General features: G+C 35.8%; 1 protein-coding gene across 1 annotated transcript in view; it reads right to left on the bottom strand.

Annotated features, from left to right (window-relative positions):
- The window catches only part of hob (bridge-like lipid transfer protein family member hobbit), an 844,941-nt gene that overhangs the window by 553,456 nt on the left and 272,977 nt on the right, over positions 1 to 18,508 (bottom strand). Inside the window, exon 18 of the mRNA XM_090409957.1 lies at positions 16,377 to 16,488. Within this exon, the coding sequence (XP_090266083.1) occupies positions 16,377 to 16,488 (112 nt within the window). The remainder of the gene's footprint in view (positions 1 to 16,376; positions 16,489 to 18,508) is intronic.

Below are 18,508 nucleotides of genomic sequence, written 5' to 3'. Positions count from 1 at the left end.
CTAAACCACAGTGGATTGATGATATCATCAGATTTGCAGGAGTGACATGGAAAAGGAGAGCCATGGAAAGACAGTTTTGGAGTAATCCTGGAAATGCCTACCTCCAGCAGTGGATCGACATTGGCTGATGATGACGATGATGATATACATACCAATGACATCACGTGCCCATTTAGGTTGGGTGTGCTGTCGTGTGGCTTATGCAATCACACTACAAAATTCATGGCAATCTGACTGTACAATTGCATTTTTTGTCGATGTATGAAAATTTTAAGCATGCATAGTGCATCAGCACTTATCTTAATTAGTCCAATGCAATAAAAATGGTAGAATAATTTTGAATACTTTAATTTATCAATTAATATAATTTTAAATGGATAATTTGAATGTTGATATGATTTTTAAATACAATCATATAATACGCACAGAAATCGGAAAAAATAATCACTTGGGAAATTATTATTTTTCCGGATTGAACCAAAGAAAGGCACTGAAATAACTCATTTTACTTATTTATACACAAGTTCTAACCTTCTTAGACTATATTCAATCATACAATCTGCAAAAGCTATGGCAAAAAACAGGACATTCAGTAGATCATCAACACTTTCCCATTGGAAATATGGGCAAAAAAGTTATAAATTATTTATAGAAAATTACTTGCTTATATTAGTGTCCTACATACGTCAGTTCACACTTCATGCACATAAAACAGATAAAACTCAGAAAACAAAAATAGAACCTCAAGACAATGAAAACATTCAATTGCATTGGTTGACACAATAACCAATCACAGCCACTGATTTCTAAGTAGTATTGTCTTAGCACTCACCATACTGCGCCTTCTAGGAATTTTAAACCACTGGAATGATAACAATTTGACCCACTGCACCATCCATATGTCTGTTCAAAGGGCTCAAAGATGTATGTAAAGACAATACACCCGGGCTATTAACGTGAATGTAATGCAATGTTTACGCGAAAAGTGTCCTCTTCATGAAGCATTAGTATATTGTGTTTAATTTTAGAAATCACATGAAATGGAAATAATTAGGGAAGTCTTTAATGGGAATAAATGTAAAAATATAATATCACTGATACTGCTATTCTGTCGTTGTGCGCCGCACACTTAGGACACCCTGAATATTCGCCCCTGATATATATATATATATATCCTCTCAACCTTTAATTTTACAAAGAGACTAGATACAGCTCCTTTAGCCCTAACTTTCTAAAGATTAGTGAGCATCCAGGCAAAACTGAACTATCTAATTTCTAAAATGTGACAATATCAGAACTGCTTTTAAACCTGTTTCCAGCATCGAGAATTTTCTAGGTTTGTCAAAGACATTATTCCATTTAAAAGCATCCTGGGGATATACAAGATTCCATGTATCTACAGCAAAAATTAGAATGAAAAAACTATAAATAGTTTGAAATCCATAAAAAAAAGAACACCTGAAAATAAGTATAAAAGGAAAGATAAAAGTGGATTACTACACATTTTCCCAGTAACTAACTTATGAAATGGATTGTTCCTCAACTTCAGTATTTAAACTAGAAGATAAAAAATCTCCTTTTTGAAAAGAGATTTTGAATCTCTTTTCAAAAATGATCAAGGAATCCTTGTAGGTGATAATACAATTACATGGCATCTAAACAGAAATTGAGGCCTTATATTTTATGACACTGGGAAGTTTATTATATGTTTAAGTAATGTTTCACATCTGATATCCCAAATGCTGAATGCAATTAATTTATCTTATTATTAATGTTGCTCATTTCAAAACTGCTATTAGAAATTTTAATTTTTTTTGTATATTTTATAGTCTGTTTAATTTTGTGACAATATGTTATCTATGGACAGCAACTCATGTAGAAGTTTGGTTTTATTTTTTTTAACTCGTCATGGGTCCAGCTCACACCTAATGAGACCACAGTAAAGGTCAAAACATGTCTGGCTAGTGACTATTCCCATAATTCATGGACATGCATTAAAGGATACATTAAAGAATACTAGGACAATTTGATGAGTGCCTCCATAGATCATCGGTTTCTCAATGAAACCTACTGGTCAGAAATATTTAGGTTCAAATCTCATCTAGGATGAAGAGAACCTTGACCAAATGAAGACAAGTCAGCTTGTCTGATGAAAGTGAGATATTTTATGAAACTAGCTCAGATTGCTTATTTTTTTCCTTAGTTTGCTTATTTCAGAAACTAGCTCTGAAATAAGCAAACTAGCCAGAAGAATATATGCAATTAAAAGAAATATCTACTAGCCTTATAGCTAGTTGCTTTAGCCATAATTACAAACATCAATTCTCATTAATGAGGTGAAGGGTATTTTTCTAAAATACAAAAGGAAAAGGATTTTTCTCAACAGAAAATGAGTTGGTTTTGTATTGAGACAGCACTATTTTCCTTCCTGTTTTCCACTCGACAAAGAGTTTTATGAACGTGGAAGTGAAGCCTGATTGGTATGAGAGTGAGAATGGAAAAAATATTTGTTGGAAATATTTTGTAAGCAAGCATAAAAAATGCAAGTCATGTCAGGAGTAAAAGAATGAAGTGACTGATATTATGGATATAAGGCAGGATTGTTATGAGAATATAGGGGAAACAGTGAATGATAGTGCATAAAACATGAATGAGTTTGAAGGAAGTGGTTGAAAGTAATAATGTAGATGATGAAATGTAAACACAGAAAGAAATTGCAGTCTTACAGGGCTCCTTCGCAGGACAAAACATGACCTAGAGAGACTGAAGAAATGACTGTGGTGAAGGATGGAGAATGAAAGAAAGATTGAATGGGAAAAGCATAAAAGTGCAAGAAACTGGGAGAAAACAGAAAGTATATTGTATGGAGATTCGATGACAAGAAGTATACTTAATGAGAAAGTGACTAAAGCATGTTTTCCTGGTGCATAGATTAAGGATGTTAGTGAAGCTGTAAGTTTGCAGAAGAAAGAAGTGAACAAGTTAATTCTTTTGGCAGGAATAAATGATTTCAATGGTGGTGAAAAGTTCTGATAAACACCTAGAATAAAAATAATATTAAAGCAACTGATATAACCACAAGAAAGAATATACTAGTAGCAGAGTTGTCAAGGTAACTTATGTTCTTATTCTTATATCTCTTATGTTCTTTCTTGTGATTATATCAGTTGCTTTAATAGAGTTTTATAACAAGCAAAAATGAAGAATGAGAAAGTAAAGATTGTGAGTCTGCTGCCTCAGTATGATATGCAAGTATTCAGAAAAAGGGCCATGATTGCCAATGAGAAGATTGTGCAGGAGGAATAGTGTGCAGTTTATAGATGAGTGGAGTGAATTTCATGGATGTAAGGACCTGTACATGCCTCATGGACTGCACTTAAATGGTTTTGGAGTTAGGTGTTTGGAGAAAGTGTTGTTCAGTGAGAGCTTGGAAGTGCAAAACAAGGAAAACTAGAGATAATAGGGGGGGAAACAATCAAGCATGTTTCTAGTTGCCATCTGTGGAAAAATGAGTGTGAATGCAGGCATGACTATGTGGAAATAGCCACCACTGGGATAGATAAGTATGACTGCAAGTAGGATTGTGAAGAGCTGGGTGCAGTTTTAATTTATGTAACTGTGGGCCCAAGGGGATGTTGAAATGTATTTATACAAATGCACGAAGTATCAGAAATAAATGAGAGAGGAGTTTTTGGCATTTCAAGAGGTGTAATTAGCAAGGGTGTTAGAACTAGATTTTTTACTTGGAGAGTGGTGAATGAGTGGAAAAAGCTGCCAAAGTCTGTTGTGGGTGCCGTGACTGTAAATGAGTTCTAAGCAAAATATGATAGATACTGTGCATATGCTGAACAGTTCTTCACATGATGTTTAGGGCATCCCTCGATGTCTAAGGACTCCTTGGAGTTGCCTGTAATAGTAATAATAATAATTGGTCAGCTTGGCTTGACCAAACATTATTGGCATCAGCAAATCTTGGTTGTCAGAGAATGTTGTCAGAGAGGTTAATAGGACAAAATATATTGCTGGTTGTGATATAGTCCTGGGCCTCCAGAAGAAGTGGACAACATGTATCAGCAGATTATCACAAAAAATGCAGGCTGGGAAATTATTGTGGGAGACTTCAACTACTGTGATACAGATTGGAAGGAGGAAAGGGCACATAGCAAAACGAGAATGGAATTTATACTGTTACAAAGGGATAATTACCTGAAATAGCACATGAAGGAAGAGACCAAGGGTTCGAGCATGTTATATCTCATAATAGCATCATAAGATCTATCTATAACTACAGTAGCAACTCTACCTCTAATCATGGAAAGTCACCATCCAGTCTTGTCCTGGGAGATTGCTCAACATGTGGAAATTTCAGTAAGAAAAGTTTTATGTGGAACTACAAAGCTGGCAATTATGACAAACTTAGGAGGCAATTTGGAGCAGTGTCATGGCATAAGAAACTACATCAAATGAATGTTATTACAGCATAGGAAGTAGTCAAGGATTGTTTTTTTGTGAGGCAGGGTGAGGAGATTAATCGAGTAGAGAGTAAGTGGATGAACTAACAATATAAAGCAAAAAAGGAGCTGCAAAAAAAGATAACTAGTATGGTAAGAAAAGCTCAATCAGATTTCAAGAGAAAATTAGCTAGCAGGATTTACCAAAGTAAATCGAAAACAATTTTTGCTTTATGCAGCAAATAAGAGAAAGAATGATTATGGAAAGATAATTTTACCCAGTACTGATGGCAAGAAGTGACAGAAGCAGAAGAAATAGTTCAGTTATTATGTAATCACTTTGCAAGAATATATCATCCAGATGGTGACTTTGTAGATATTGAGGTGACAAACTGATGTGACCATTGAGGTAGATGAATTGAAGGTACTCAGCATATTGAAAAATATCAATGTAAATACAGCAGTGGGTCTGGAGTATGTCAGCTCATGTGCTATGAGAATGTGCAAGTGAACTGGTAGTGCCCCTCTAATGAAGTTGTTTAATGTAAAGCTCTGGCAAGGTTCCAAGGAAGTGGAAAGAGAGTAAGATAGTTATTATTATTATTATCTGAGACCTCCAGTGAGTCAAGGACTCATCGAGGGAGGCTGTAAATTACCCAACCCAGCTATCATACTTTCTCCTTAAATTCATTTACACTAGATGCACTCACTATCCATAAGGGCAAATTATTCCACTCACTCACTGCTCTCTCTGGGAGAAAAACCTAGCTTTTAACCCTTTCTTGACTGAGAACAACCTTAACTTCCATGGAAGGCCCCATGTTCTCTCTCTCCCTGCCTTCCATATAATGAAAAATTTCATCATTTGAAATGCTATAACACCCATTCAAAAGTTTATAGACCTCCATCAAATCACCCCTCTTTCTCCTGTTAACCAGAGTCTGTAATCCACATACCCGCAATCTGTCCTCGTAATTTTAATCCCATAATCCGTGTATAATCTTTGTAACTCTTCTTTGCACCCTTTCCACAGCTTCTTTATCCCCTTGGAACCCGGGAAACCAAATCTGCACACAGTAATCCAAGTATGGTCTTAACAAAGCCTTATAAAGAGGCAAAATTACTTACTTATCCTTACATGTCAAGGTTCACTTCAAGAGAGCAATTATCCTCTGAGTTGTATTTGCAACTTTTGCTATGTGACCTTTGAACTTTAAATTTTTATCCATCAATACACCAAGATCCCTTGCCTCTTCAGTTTTTTGTAGCATAACACCGATAATATAATATGCTGCTGGAACTCTAATCATGCCAAAGTGCATAACTTTACACTTACTAACATTAAACTGGCACCCATTTCCATTTGCCCAGATTCCAGTCTATTCAAATCATTTTGTAATTGCTGAATATCAGCAGCATCCCTGATTGCCCTACCTATCTTCTCATCATCAGCAAACAATTGCACATCTGATGATAGACCCTGCTTGATGTCATTAATATATAGATTGAATAATAATGGCCCAAGGACTGAAGTCTAAGGTACACCACTGGTTACCTTAAATCTGGCAGATTCCCACCCACTCTATACCACTTTTTGATATCTGTCTGTCAACCATCCCCTGATCCAAGTCAATAGATTATGTTTTCCAATCCCATATTCTCCAGTTTACACAATAGTCTATTGTGTGGTATCCTATGAAATGTCTTGCAAAAATCTAACATTATCATAGTGTATCCATTCCCTTTATCCAACTTGGCCGTAACAGTGTTATAACATGTGAGCAAATTGCTAAAACATGATCTTCCTTTAGTAAACCCATGCTGTTCCCTGCAGAGTATAGAATGCTTATCTACCCATTTCAGTATGCGAGTTCTTACCAACTTCTCTAAAATCTTCACTACCACACCAGAGATACTAATAGGTCGGTATTTAGACACATCAGTTTTTGCACCACCCTTGTGCAATGGAACTATCATACATTCCTTCCATTCCTGTGGTATCATTTTCCTGAGCTGAGACTCAAGTTATACAAATGTGTAAAAGGCCTAGCCAATTCAGCTGAACATTCCTTTAACAAATGCGCAGATATTCCATCTGTCCCTATTGACAAATTCTTATCCAGATTATGAAAGAGCTCTTCAACCTCACTTTCATGAACCTCTAACTCTTCATCCAACGTAGCAGTAGCACCTTGCTACATACACCTGGTTGATATATCTTAACAAAGTGAGCACTCATTAACTGAACAATCTCCTTAGCTTCCAACACTTGTGTACCATCTGCATTCAATAAAGTTATTCTTCCACATTCATTCTTTCTTTCTTTTGCTTGCGGCATAACGATAAAATTCTTTTGGATTGCCTTTAACTTGCATGGCCAATTTCTTTTCATACTCCGTTTTAGTTTTCTCACAAAACTCATTACTTTTATGGCCTGAGCTTTATATATTTCATAACTCCTCTCACTCTTATTCTCACGATATTCTTTCCACATCATCTTCTTCTTGTGGATCTCTAGCTTAATAAGGCTGCACATCCATTTCACTCCCAACCTATTTATTCTTCAAACACTAGGGATACATTCAGATACCACCTCATTCAAGCACTTTTTCAAAGATTCCCATGCACTGCTGACATTTTTTACATTCAGTAACTGATACCATGGGACCAAAGATAGCATTCTTCTAAGTTGATCATAATTTCCAGCTTTATAATTCAGCATGTAGCCTGATTTAATCAGAGCTTCAATACAAGTAGATACTTCCCAAGAAAGAACAGCATGATCATTGTTACCAATTGGTGGTAAAATAGCCATATTCTTGACAGAGATCCCTTCTGACGCTATGAGCAAATCCAACACTCTTTGACCTCGAGTTCCTTCTTTCACATGCTGCTTAAGAAAGTTATCTCGCAACAATTCAATAAATTCCTGTTCTTTCTGATCATGAGATTTCTCATCTACCCAATCAATGTTTGGAAAATTAAAGTCACCCATAATGATCATTCGCTTGGTACCCATAAGGCTAAATAGGAGATGCATTTCTTCGTCCCCTACAACTGAGCTGCCAGGAATACTCCACCATATATTTCATTCTGTTAACCTCCACTTCACACCAAATAGACTCAAACTCATTGCTACATGGGACAATGTTACCATCATTTTTTTTAAATTTCTACCCTAACTGGACAAGTCATCTGATATCATTAACAGCTCTCCTCTCCTATCTCTTCTGTCATTCCTAAAAATAGTATATCCATTACACTCGATCCCACTTACCATATCTGATAGCCAGGTTTCACTAATGCCAATAACCTTAGGCCACATCGTATTCAATAAAGCAACAAACTCGACCCCTTTGTTTCTAATGCTCCTGGCATTTGTGTATAGACATAATAAATTACGACCTAGCCTATTCTTATAATTAGATATGCAATGTATTTGGTCGCAATGTAGGGGGTGCTTAAGGGTCAAAGCTGTATAACTGAGAGGAGACCTCCACATAGCCTTTAAAGGAATGCGGAGAACTGACCAGGGCTTCTGACCTAATGTCCAATCCTCACCTTCTCGTGGTGCACCCTGTTGAGTATCTACTTGGATACTGAACAAACGAGGATGGAATGGCAATTTGGGATTTAGCAGACCAAATTGTATTCTTATTGGTTAAACCAAAATAAAAAAATGATGGTACAACATGACAAAATTTCATGCCAGCTGGGGAGTCGCACGGTTAAACAAGACCCCCGTTGTTTTCGCCACGGAACCAGAGCGAACAGCGAAAAGTCAGCTACTGGAACAAATCTGAAAACAAACCCCAACTCAACATCACCAGAGTTAAAGATCGGTACTATCAACGTAAGAAGCCTGAATGGCAAAGAAATGGAGCTAGCTGAGGAATTAGATAAGTACCAGATCGACATAATAGGGGTGACTGAAACAAAAAAGACCAAAACTGGTGAGATCTTTCTGAGCAATAAATATAAAATGTTATATTCAGGCAATGACAATCAAAGAAAAGAAGGAGTAGACATAGTATTCAACACAAAATACGAGGCTGATCTTCTTGAATGGCAGTCAGTCTCAAGTAGAGTAATGTGGGCAAATATGAGAATGGGGAACTGGACAATGAGACTTATTTGTGCCTATGGTCCCACAGAAGGTTCTACTAAGGTAGAAGTGGAGGAATTTTTTGAGGCTTTAGAAAAAGCAACTGACACAATGAAAAAGGAAAAGTTGGTGCTTGTTGGATCTAAATAGAGTAGGAAATGATTGTGAGACATACAAAAATATTTTGGGAAAATTTGGAGAAAAGAGCAAAGCTAATAATAATGGCAAATATCTGTTGGATTTCTGCTCAGGACATGGACTGGTTATTACTAACACCATGTTCCAACATAAAAATGTGCACAAATTCACATGGAGAGAAGAGACTAGGAATAAGAAAAGTCTCATTGACTATGTTATTGTTGATAGTGATGTTTTCTCCCTGGTGCAAGACACCAGAGTGTACAGGTGATTTGAAATTGGAAGTGATCACTATTTAGTCTTGAGCAGGATAAAATTGAATTTCATATTGAAAAGAATAACATGTAAGAAAGTTTTAAAGCGAATAAAAGTTGAGCAGCTCTCAGATGTGAACTGTAGACTAAAATACAGAAAGATTATTGAAAAGAAAATGAAAGAGTTTGAGAACAGGAATCAAACCTTGGAGATTCGGTGGCAAACTCTGAAGAAAACATCGATTGATTCTGCCAGAGAGGCATGTGGTGAGGTTGTGTGCAAGGATAAAAAAATCAGAACTCCCTGGTGGACACAGGAAGTTAAAGAGGCAGTGAAGGAAAAGAAGAAAGCATATCAAAAGTTACTGGCAAATAAGTCAGCTTTTACTCTTACAGAATACAGAGACAAATGTAAGAAAGCTAAACAGTGTGTAAAACTAGCTAAACAAAAGTTTAGCTAGTTTTACACACTGGACAGAGGGACGAATTCCCGATGATTGGAGTAGAGCTCTCATAGTACCCATATATAAAAAGGGAAATAAAACTGAATGTGAGAATTACAGAGGTATTTCCCTACTCAGTGTTCCTGGCAAGATCTATGCAAGTATACTTGAGAAACGGTTGAGAAGAATTGTGGAAGAAAAGCTTGGTGAAGAACAAGCTGGATTCAGGCCAAATAGAGGCTGTCAAGATCAGATCTTCACTTTATGACAAATAGTCAAGAAAGCATGGGAATATAACAAAGATCTGTATTTAAGTTTTGTCGATTTGGAAAAGGCATATGACAAGGTGCCAAGAGAGAAGCTATTCAATATGCTGCAGTTATATGGTGTCAATGGGGCATTATATCAAGCGATACTTAGTCTTTATTTGAGTTGTAAGTCAACAGTTAGAATTGAAGGAAGTACAGGAAGATGGTTTAATGTTAAATCTGGTGTGAGACAAGGATGTACATTATCCCCTCTGTTATTCATTATCTATATGGATCACATTATGAAGGAAAGTGGTATTAAACCTGATATCAAAATTGGAAATGTTAATGTCAGCTCTTTGCTTTATGCGGATATGTTATACTTCTAAATAAATCCGCTACAAGTCTGCAAGATTCTCTGACTAAATTGAATAGCCTGTTGTAATAGATATGGTATGAAGGTCAGCAATAAAAACACAAAGACAATGAAAATAGGCAGAATCATTGAAAATGTCAACTGTGTTGTGAATGGAGAACCTGTGGAACAAGTAAAACATTTCAGCTACTTAGGTACGATTTTTACTGAAGATGGTAAATTAAATATAGAAATAGACAACAGAATAAGCAAAGCTAGTATGGTGGGAAGTCAACTGAATAAATTCATATGGAATAAGAGAGAAATTAGTCAGAACACTAAATTAGCTGTATACAAGACAGTGTTCAAACCAGTTTTAACTTATGGATCTGAGAGCTGGGTCAGAAGTAAAACACTTGACCAAAGACTAGAGACTGCAGATATGAGAGTCCTGAGAAAGATTAGTGGCATGAACAGATGGCATCAATGGCAATATCATATTAAAAATAAGGATATTAGGAAAGAACTTGACATTGTCAGTATCCAGGAATGCGTTAGCAGAGCTAATCTCAGGTGGTATGGTCACTTAAATAGAATGGGAGAGGAAAGATTAGCAAAACAAGTGTTCTCTGCCAAGTTGGCAGGAAAACGACCGAGAGGAAGACCAAGATATAGGTGGATTGATACGGTACAAAGTGCCTTAGACGATAGAAATATAAGATCTGATAATGTTGGAGTCTTGACAAGTAACAGACTGATTTGGAGGAAAATTGTAGATAGGAAGTTAGTAATGATGTAATTTTTTCATGTAGTACTGTCATATCATGTACACCCCTTGAGGGTACATGGCAGGAATTTGATGATGATGATGATGATGTATTTGGTCTTGTTCTAGAATTTTCTCTTTTCCCTCCCCAGACATACTTAAAAGGTATTAAAGGGATAAAAATCCTATGTTGTTATATAGCCAGTAAGTGAAACTCAAGATCGAGAACTACGATCTATGAGTTTCAATGCCGAAAAACTATCGGCGAAGGCAATTCGAAGCAAAGGTGGAGCAAGCTATATAACAACATAAGATATTTATCCCTTTAATATCTATTAAGTTGCCAGAAAACTAGCCGTTTGGCTTTTCATTTTAATTACAAAATATAAGCACATCTTTATGGTATTCGTATAGTGATGGTATGTAAGTTCTTTTCACTAAGCTTTGATATCTGCCAGGTCTACCTACTCACTGATGAGACCTCAAAAAAGGTTGAAACCGGTCTGGGTAGTGACCTCTCCTCATAATGTAATGACAGTATTACATCTCCTAGGAGCTGTGTTTTACATTATTAGAGAATATCAAGAATAGTGAGGGAGCTTGCTCCACCTTTGCTTTGAATTGCCTTCGCTGATAGTTTTTCGGCATTGAAACTCATAGATCGTAGTTCTCGATCTTGAGTTTCACTTACTGGCTATATGACAACATAGGATTTTTATCCCTTTAACATCTATTAAGTTGCCAGAAAACTAGCCGTTTGGCTTTTCATTTTAAATACTTAAAAGGTCTGAACCCAAAGTATATTTTTCCACTCCTTCGCCACATGCATAACCATGTTCAAATGCATTTATATCTTTATCACGTTTGTATACCACAGCTGAACTTTCACACACATTTTTCCTTCCTTCCTTGATGATCTAGTTTCCCTGACTCTCTGCAATATGTCTCATACCAAGAAGTAATTTCTCCAGTTCCATTACATAAAGGTGGATTGCAAGACAAAAGTAGCATATTACAGACAAAATAGTATCTCTGGAGTGGTAGTTTTAACTACCACTCCAGAGATACTATTTTGTCTGTAATACTTTCTAATACTTTAGTACTGGGAAAGTTGGTTAAAAGTAAAATTCAGAAATGGGTGAATAGGAATATGATACTCTATAGGGGACAGCATGGTTTTGTTAAAGGTAGGTCTTTCCTCAGTAATTTCTTCACATTTCATAATAAGGTGACAGCAGTGGATAAAGAGAATGGCTACGCCATGATACTGATGGACTTTGAAAAGGCATTTGACAAATTATTGCATGGGAAAACTATTATATAAGTTGGAGTGGAATCAAGATGAATTGAGGGACTACTGGAGTGTCTCAGGGCTCTGTATACTGGGATACTCTTTAATTTGTACATTAATGACATAGCAGAAGATTTGAAGGAGGATATTCAGTTGTTTGCCAATAATGCAAAGCTAGGGAGGGCAATCATTGATGAAGATGATGTAGATATCTTAGAGGATAAATTAAAGAAATTGGCAGTATGGGAAAAGGAAAATGGTTGTCAATTGAATGTTGTAAAATGTAAGGTAATGCACTTCAGGATGAAAAGATTACATACTTCATATCACATTGATGGTACTAGTTTACAGGAAATTGATGAGGCTATGGATCTGGGGGTGATGGTGGATAGAGATTTGAAATTCAAAGGACATATAGCAAGAATTGGCAAAATAGCCGAGAGGATTACTTGGATGCTGAAGAATACCTTGTTTCATTAAAGCAGAAAAATGGGTACCTTATTATTCAGATTCCCAATATGTTATTAGTCCATAATTGCTCTTCATATAATTAGTAACTCATAGGGAACAATTTACAGACCTGTCAATAACACGATCACTCAATCATTGAATCCTCTCCACCACCTCCCTAAAGTGTTTTTGTTATTTTTCTGCTTTAATGAAACAAAATCCAAACAAAGGATTTTGCTTTTTCAAAAGCACTTTAATGACTCCAATATTTCATTTCTATTGCATAGACAACATTTAGGTACAAGAGTAATATGCACATTAACATTATCGTTAGTACCCATAGATCCATGCCCATTGGTGTCTGATCTTGTTTCACCATTCTTTGCAATTTCTTTGTGTCCATTGCCAGGTAACTCAAATACTATAAACTCTTTCCCCACCACTCATTCAAATAATCTACTCAATCTCACTTGCCATCCTCTTCTGTTTATACTGTTGTGTCCTGAAAGGGCTAAGAAATGTTTAATGTAAATTATTCAGGTCACAACTTTAATACAACTTAGGCAGAGAATATGGAACATTGGCAATAGGATAAGTGTAAGCTGTTTACAAGTGCAAAACAATTAAAATTTAGGAATTACATAAATTTGTATAATAAGCGTTTATATATAATCTGTATTAAGTGTGGACCATATATAGAGATCCATGTAAGCTGGCAAATCCACTTGGAAAAAACCAGTCTCTAGTACTAAATTAGCAAGGCCTATGAGTAAGGGTTCAAGGGTTACTTTTGCCGTCCTGCATTATGCAAAAGAAGGGAGGAAGAGAAGTACTGGAAAAGGAAACCTAAGCATCTTCCAGGAAAGGAAAGCAGGCACACGTGCAACTAATATAGAGGGAGCTAAGGAGATTGACGTTAGCACACGTGACCGCATTGGCACGCATCCCGAAGATCGAGAATTGCCGAGAGAAGAAAATTAAACAAAAAGGCCTTGCAAGCACGATTCCAGATCTTTTTTCCTGGATTCCTGGTTCCTGATCTCTCAGACAGTGGTCGAGCTCGTCGTCGGGGAAGTTCCTGGCTAGTCATGGAAGGCACTTGGTTCGTCTGTCGTAGCGTTCGTAATGGGCCAAGCTATATCCGTGCACTAGGATAGCTGTGCGTTGTCGTGCGACGGAGGAACCAAATTGATGCCTTCCGTTCAAGGCAATGTTACCGTGCCACCTCCCAGTTTTCCCGCTGAGATTCTACTCGCACAGATCAACGGGAGATATTCTCTTAAAAGACTATACTGAAGGCCTTGATGACCAGACAAGGCAGGAAGAAATTTAAGAATTTAAGGACAGAGATGGTAATGTAAATCTTTGAATTCCTATTTCCAGTTATAGAAGAGAGTGAATTCCCTGTGAGAACATTTGTATTGGACTAAACTTTAAGGGTCTGTAAGAATAGCCTACAATTAGGCATAGGCCCGAGATAGTGTTAAGATTTGTTTGCCCCACGAGGCCGAGTAGATATCTGATCATGCTAAACTTAATGTATAAAGTGTGTTATTGTGTTATTGTGGCCACGTGTATCAGAATGGCATGATGATTACCTATGAATTTATACTAAATCGATTGTATTAGTGGTTATTGCAAGTTAATATGTGTGATTAGTATAAATTAATTAGAGCCATTGATCTACCTTGAGAGCATTCATAATAACCTGTTTGAATTGTGTAATTGTATATCTCCTTAAAGCTCATTAAATTGTTTCAATCAAGTACTTGCCTGATCTGCTCATGTTATATGAATTCAAAACTACCACTCATAAAATTATCAACGAACTAAGTGGGATAAACCCGTGAGTACAAATATATTTAAGCAAGCCACGACTGTGAGAAAGAAATAAGCAAGCGGAGGGATAAGATTAATCTTGATCTAATTATCATGTATCACTCTGAAGGGGTCACCCTGAGCAAGAATCCTTTCTATCCTAGGTATTAGCTGGCGCAGTGAAAAAATAAATGTGCTAATACTTATTGGGTGAACTCCATCAGATTGTTGTGTGATAAGATGATGTTTAGAATATAAAGAGGCCAATAAGACTGCAAAGATCTTAAGGAAGAAATATTTGATAGGAAACAAAAGATTTCCTTGCATATGTGAGAGAGCTAAGATAACAGTAGCAATATAATAAACAAGTAATAAAGGCACAAGGTAAAGCAAAGGGGGAAAGAACGTTAAACAAGAGGCATAGTCAAAAGGATATAATACAAAATTAAATGTTATAACAAAAATGGCACGGCCAGTAAGATTTTGATAGAAGAGAGAAGGGATAAATAAGTAAGATAAGGTAGAGTGGTAGGCAAACTAAAAAAAATTTTAGAAAGTGCAAAAGAAAGTAACCACGACAATACTGCCCACTGATAAGCATCAAGATTTTGATCTTTTACTGTTATCCATTCTGCAGTTATGTCCAAAAAAACTTTAGTTTCCTTTGAATTATTTTCTGCATTAGATTCTCTGTACCATACACTTCTTCATTTGTTACCTTTTTGCCCCATTCAATTTGTAGAATCATTCTAGAACATGTTTTTTGAAAGCCAATATTTGTTTCACAAAGTCACTCACTATTACCCATGTCTCATAATCATAGAGGGTGCTTGTGATTATGCAGTGGCAGATTACCCATTAAGGCAATGAGGCACATGCCTGGGGGCCTCAAGCTTTGTGGGGGGGGGGGGGCCAAGCCAAAACATTTTCCTATAGTGTTTTAAAATAGATTAATGTTTTCAGTAAACATCATAAAAATCTTGATTATTTTAAGCAAAAATTTTTTCAAAACAATTATTACGTTTTAATACTTATTTTGAACAGCGCGCACTATCTACATTTTAAATAATGCCGCAAGACCAATGTCAGCACTAGTTGACAAGCTTCGTATTTCGTATTTTGAACAGCACACGCTATCTATGCTTTAAATTAAACCGCATTACCAATATCGGCGCACGCCACTGTTGACAGCTTCGAGGTCACGAAAACTGATTGCATTGTTGAGATAGGAATTTTCGCCTGGTTGCTCATTAACTTCATTTGTTATTGAATCATGTAAGAGTGAGGTTGTGTTTGTTTCAAAAAAAACTTTTTAATGTGACTTTTGATGTTTTCATTATTTGAGTGTAGTGCAAGTAAAAAAAAAAACTTTGTAAAATTGTAAAAAAAAACTGATAAAAAATTAAAAAAAAAAGTTTTATTATTTATCATCCTTTAACGGGCAGAAAAATCTAGAAGTTCAAAAAATTGAAAAGTACAAAATTTCATTTATTTGCCACCTAACTTTTATTTTTTTTTAATTCTTTTTTTATTATTATTTTTTTGGGGCCCCGAAATATAATTTGCCTAGGGGACCCTAACTATCCTTAATCCACCACTGTGATTATGCATGTTTTCAGCAATCTCAGCTTTGTGGGACAGCTCACTGATTTACTTTTACATATCTTGTGCAAGGCCTGTGGAGGTTTACTTTTGATTCAGTTATCCGAGAATATGAGTTTTAGTTTTTTCAATGTTCATTATCAACCCATATCTCTTTCCTTCTTCACTTAACTTCAGCATTGTTCTTTCTAGTTCATTTCATCTTCTTCAATGACTATGTCATCTGCAAATTGTAAATTATTTATTTTTGTACCTTGAACCAATATTCCTCTTACAGCATCATTCATGTCATCCGTTGTTCTTTTCAAAACTAAGATAAAGATGCTCGAGGATACTGGATCTCCTTGTCTTATGCCTCTTGTTGTCCAGAACTGAATTCAGTATAGCCTAAGTAACAAAATTGAAAATTATCTGTTTTGCTAATAATGATTACTAGATACTAATATGCACCTTACCTTTAAGCAACATCACCAAAGAAACTATCTCTTCATACATACTCAAGACCGTCATGTGAAATGTAGAATTCCAACATGTATACACCTCTTCTATTAAGCTGAGAGTAACATCCTATACAAGAAGATATTGCATTTTTTAATTTCATTAATGGTTAACCTGTATTTCTATTGACATTTTAAAACTTCTTATAATACAAAATGTAATTTTTTTTTTTTTCTGATAATAATCAAATATGAAACCCCAATAGCGTCTGAAAGTTTTTTTTTTTGAATCTGTTGTAATATTTATAATTATCCCATGGATCAAATTAAAGAGCTGGTAAAGAGTAAAATGAAATATGATTCATTTATGCTTAACAGATTTCATTTTCTTACCAATAACAACAGTTGACTGCCTAATTTAATTAGACAGTCAATTATTAAATTATTACTCAACCTATAAAAAATGAACAATCTAAAAACATTTACAAAGCCAAAGGGATATTATTAAAAGAGCAATGCGATGGACAAAATGTAGCTAATCAGGTGCAGAATATCTAAATCACATCTATAAATAACTATGCACCTGTTTATCTAATTGTAAAACTAAATTATTTAACTTACATTTTTAACACGAGTCTTAGATTAGCCCAAGTTCCAAAGGAGTTGATGGAAGATGGCAAAATTGTTCCACTTCATAAAGGTGATAAGATTTGAATTATAGGCCAATCAGCTTGTATGCAGTTGTGGTCAAAGTGTTTGGAAAGCTAGTGAGGACAAGGATTCAAAACTGGGTTGAAAGTAGTGAATTTCTCTTTAATGGGCAGCATGGGTTTGCTAAAGGAAGATTGCATTATAGCAATTTGCTTACTTATTATAACAAGGTGACAAATACATTTGACAAAGAAGATGGGTGTATATATATATATATATATATATATATACAGTGTTTCCCCAAAAATAAGACCGGATCTTATATTACTTTTTGCTCCAAAAGAAGCATTAGGGCTTACTTTCAGAGGATGTCTTAAATTTTCATGTAGAACATGTACATTAAGTACGCTCATTACAACACACGACACATTGAATTATGAAGATTCATATTAGATACAACCACATCCGTCCATTATCAAGTGTGCACGTTATTCGTGCATTGTGTCTGTACTCCGATTGGTCATTCAGCAATAAGTCTCGAGTTCATCTGTTTACATAGATGTTTACCTCTCATCCAAAGGCACCCGCTGGGTATTCACAAATACTTAATTATAATTTATATTATCATTCATTTTAAGTATTAATGTCAATAATATTATTTATTTATATTTAATTATATATCAATATCATTATTTTATAATTCAATACATCCGTTATGTGTTGCAACGGACATACTAAATGCGTCCGTCTGGCTGCGATCTTAACTGGGGCTTATTTTGGGGGTAGGGCTTATATTATGAGCATCCTGAAAAATCATGCTAGGGCTTATTTTCCGGTTAGGTCTTATTTTGGGGAAAATACGGTAGTAGTATATTTAGATTTTGCAAAGGGTAACGATAGATTGCCACACGACAAACTAGTAGTTAAACTGGAACAGACAGCCGATATCCAATTCAACACACTAATCTATTATCCAACTGATAGGTTGTATATGGGGAAGTTAGTGAGGACAAGGATTCAAAACTAGGTATGCATGTATGGGAGAGTGTATGTTGTGTTTTGTTGTATATAGGAGAGTGATATCCCAGAAGAGGGAAGTCATTAGTGTGTGTGTCCCAGGGTCTATTTTGGGCCATTTTATATGTAACACTGGAAAGGACTTTAATGGTGATATATGATACTTCTACATGTCAGTGTTCTCTGCATCATTCCCATAATCTGCTGTACTGTTCTCATAATTTTAGCAAAATGTCCATGAAATTTTTAGTCACTATCCACCATCACCCCCAGATCTTTCATCTCCTCCACCTCCTCTAAAACATCCTCACAAATCCTATACTCTGCATCCTATCTTTGTTTCCCAAGTTTTAAAACCCGATGAGTGGTCTGTGGAATGTTTCCTATGAGGATAGATTGAGGGTGCGAGATTGCAGAAGTTTGTTAATATATCCCACGAGGAGTCTTCTGACTCCATGTTGGTGCCATTATAATAATAATAT

The sequence above is a fragment of the Typopeltis vanoorti genome, chromosome 20, assembly GCF_054136105.1.
Source record: "Typopeltis vanoorti isolate ZY-2024b chromosome 20, IOZ_Tvanoo_1.0, whole genome shotgun sequence".
In the NCBI taxonomy this organism is placed as follows: Eukaryota; Metazoa; Arthropoda; class Arachnida; order Uropygi; family Thelyphonidae; genus Typopeltis; species Typopeltis vanoorti.
This window is presented reverse-complemented; position numbering and strand designations above follow the sequence as displayed.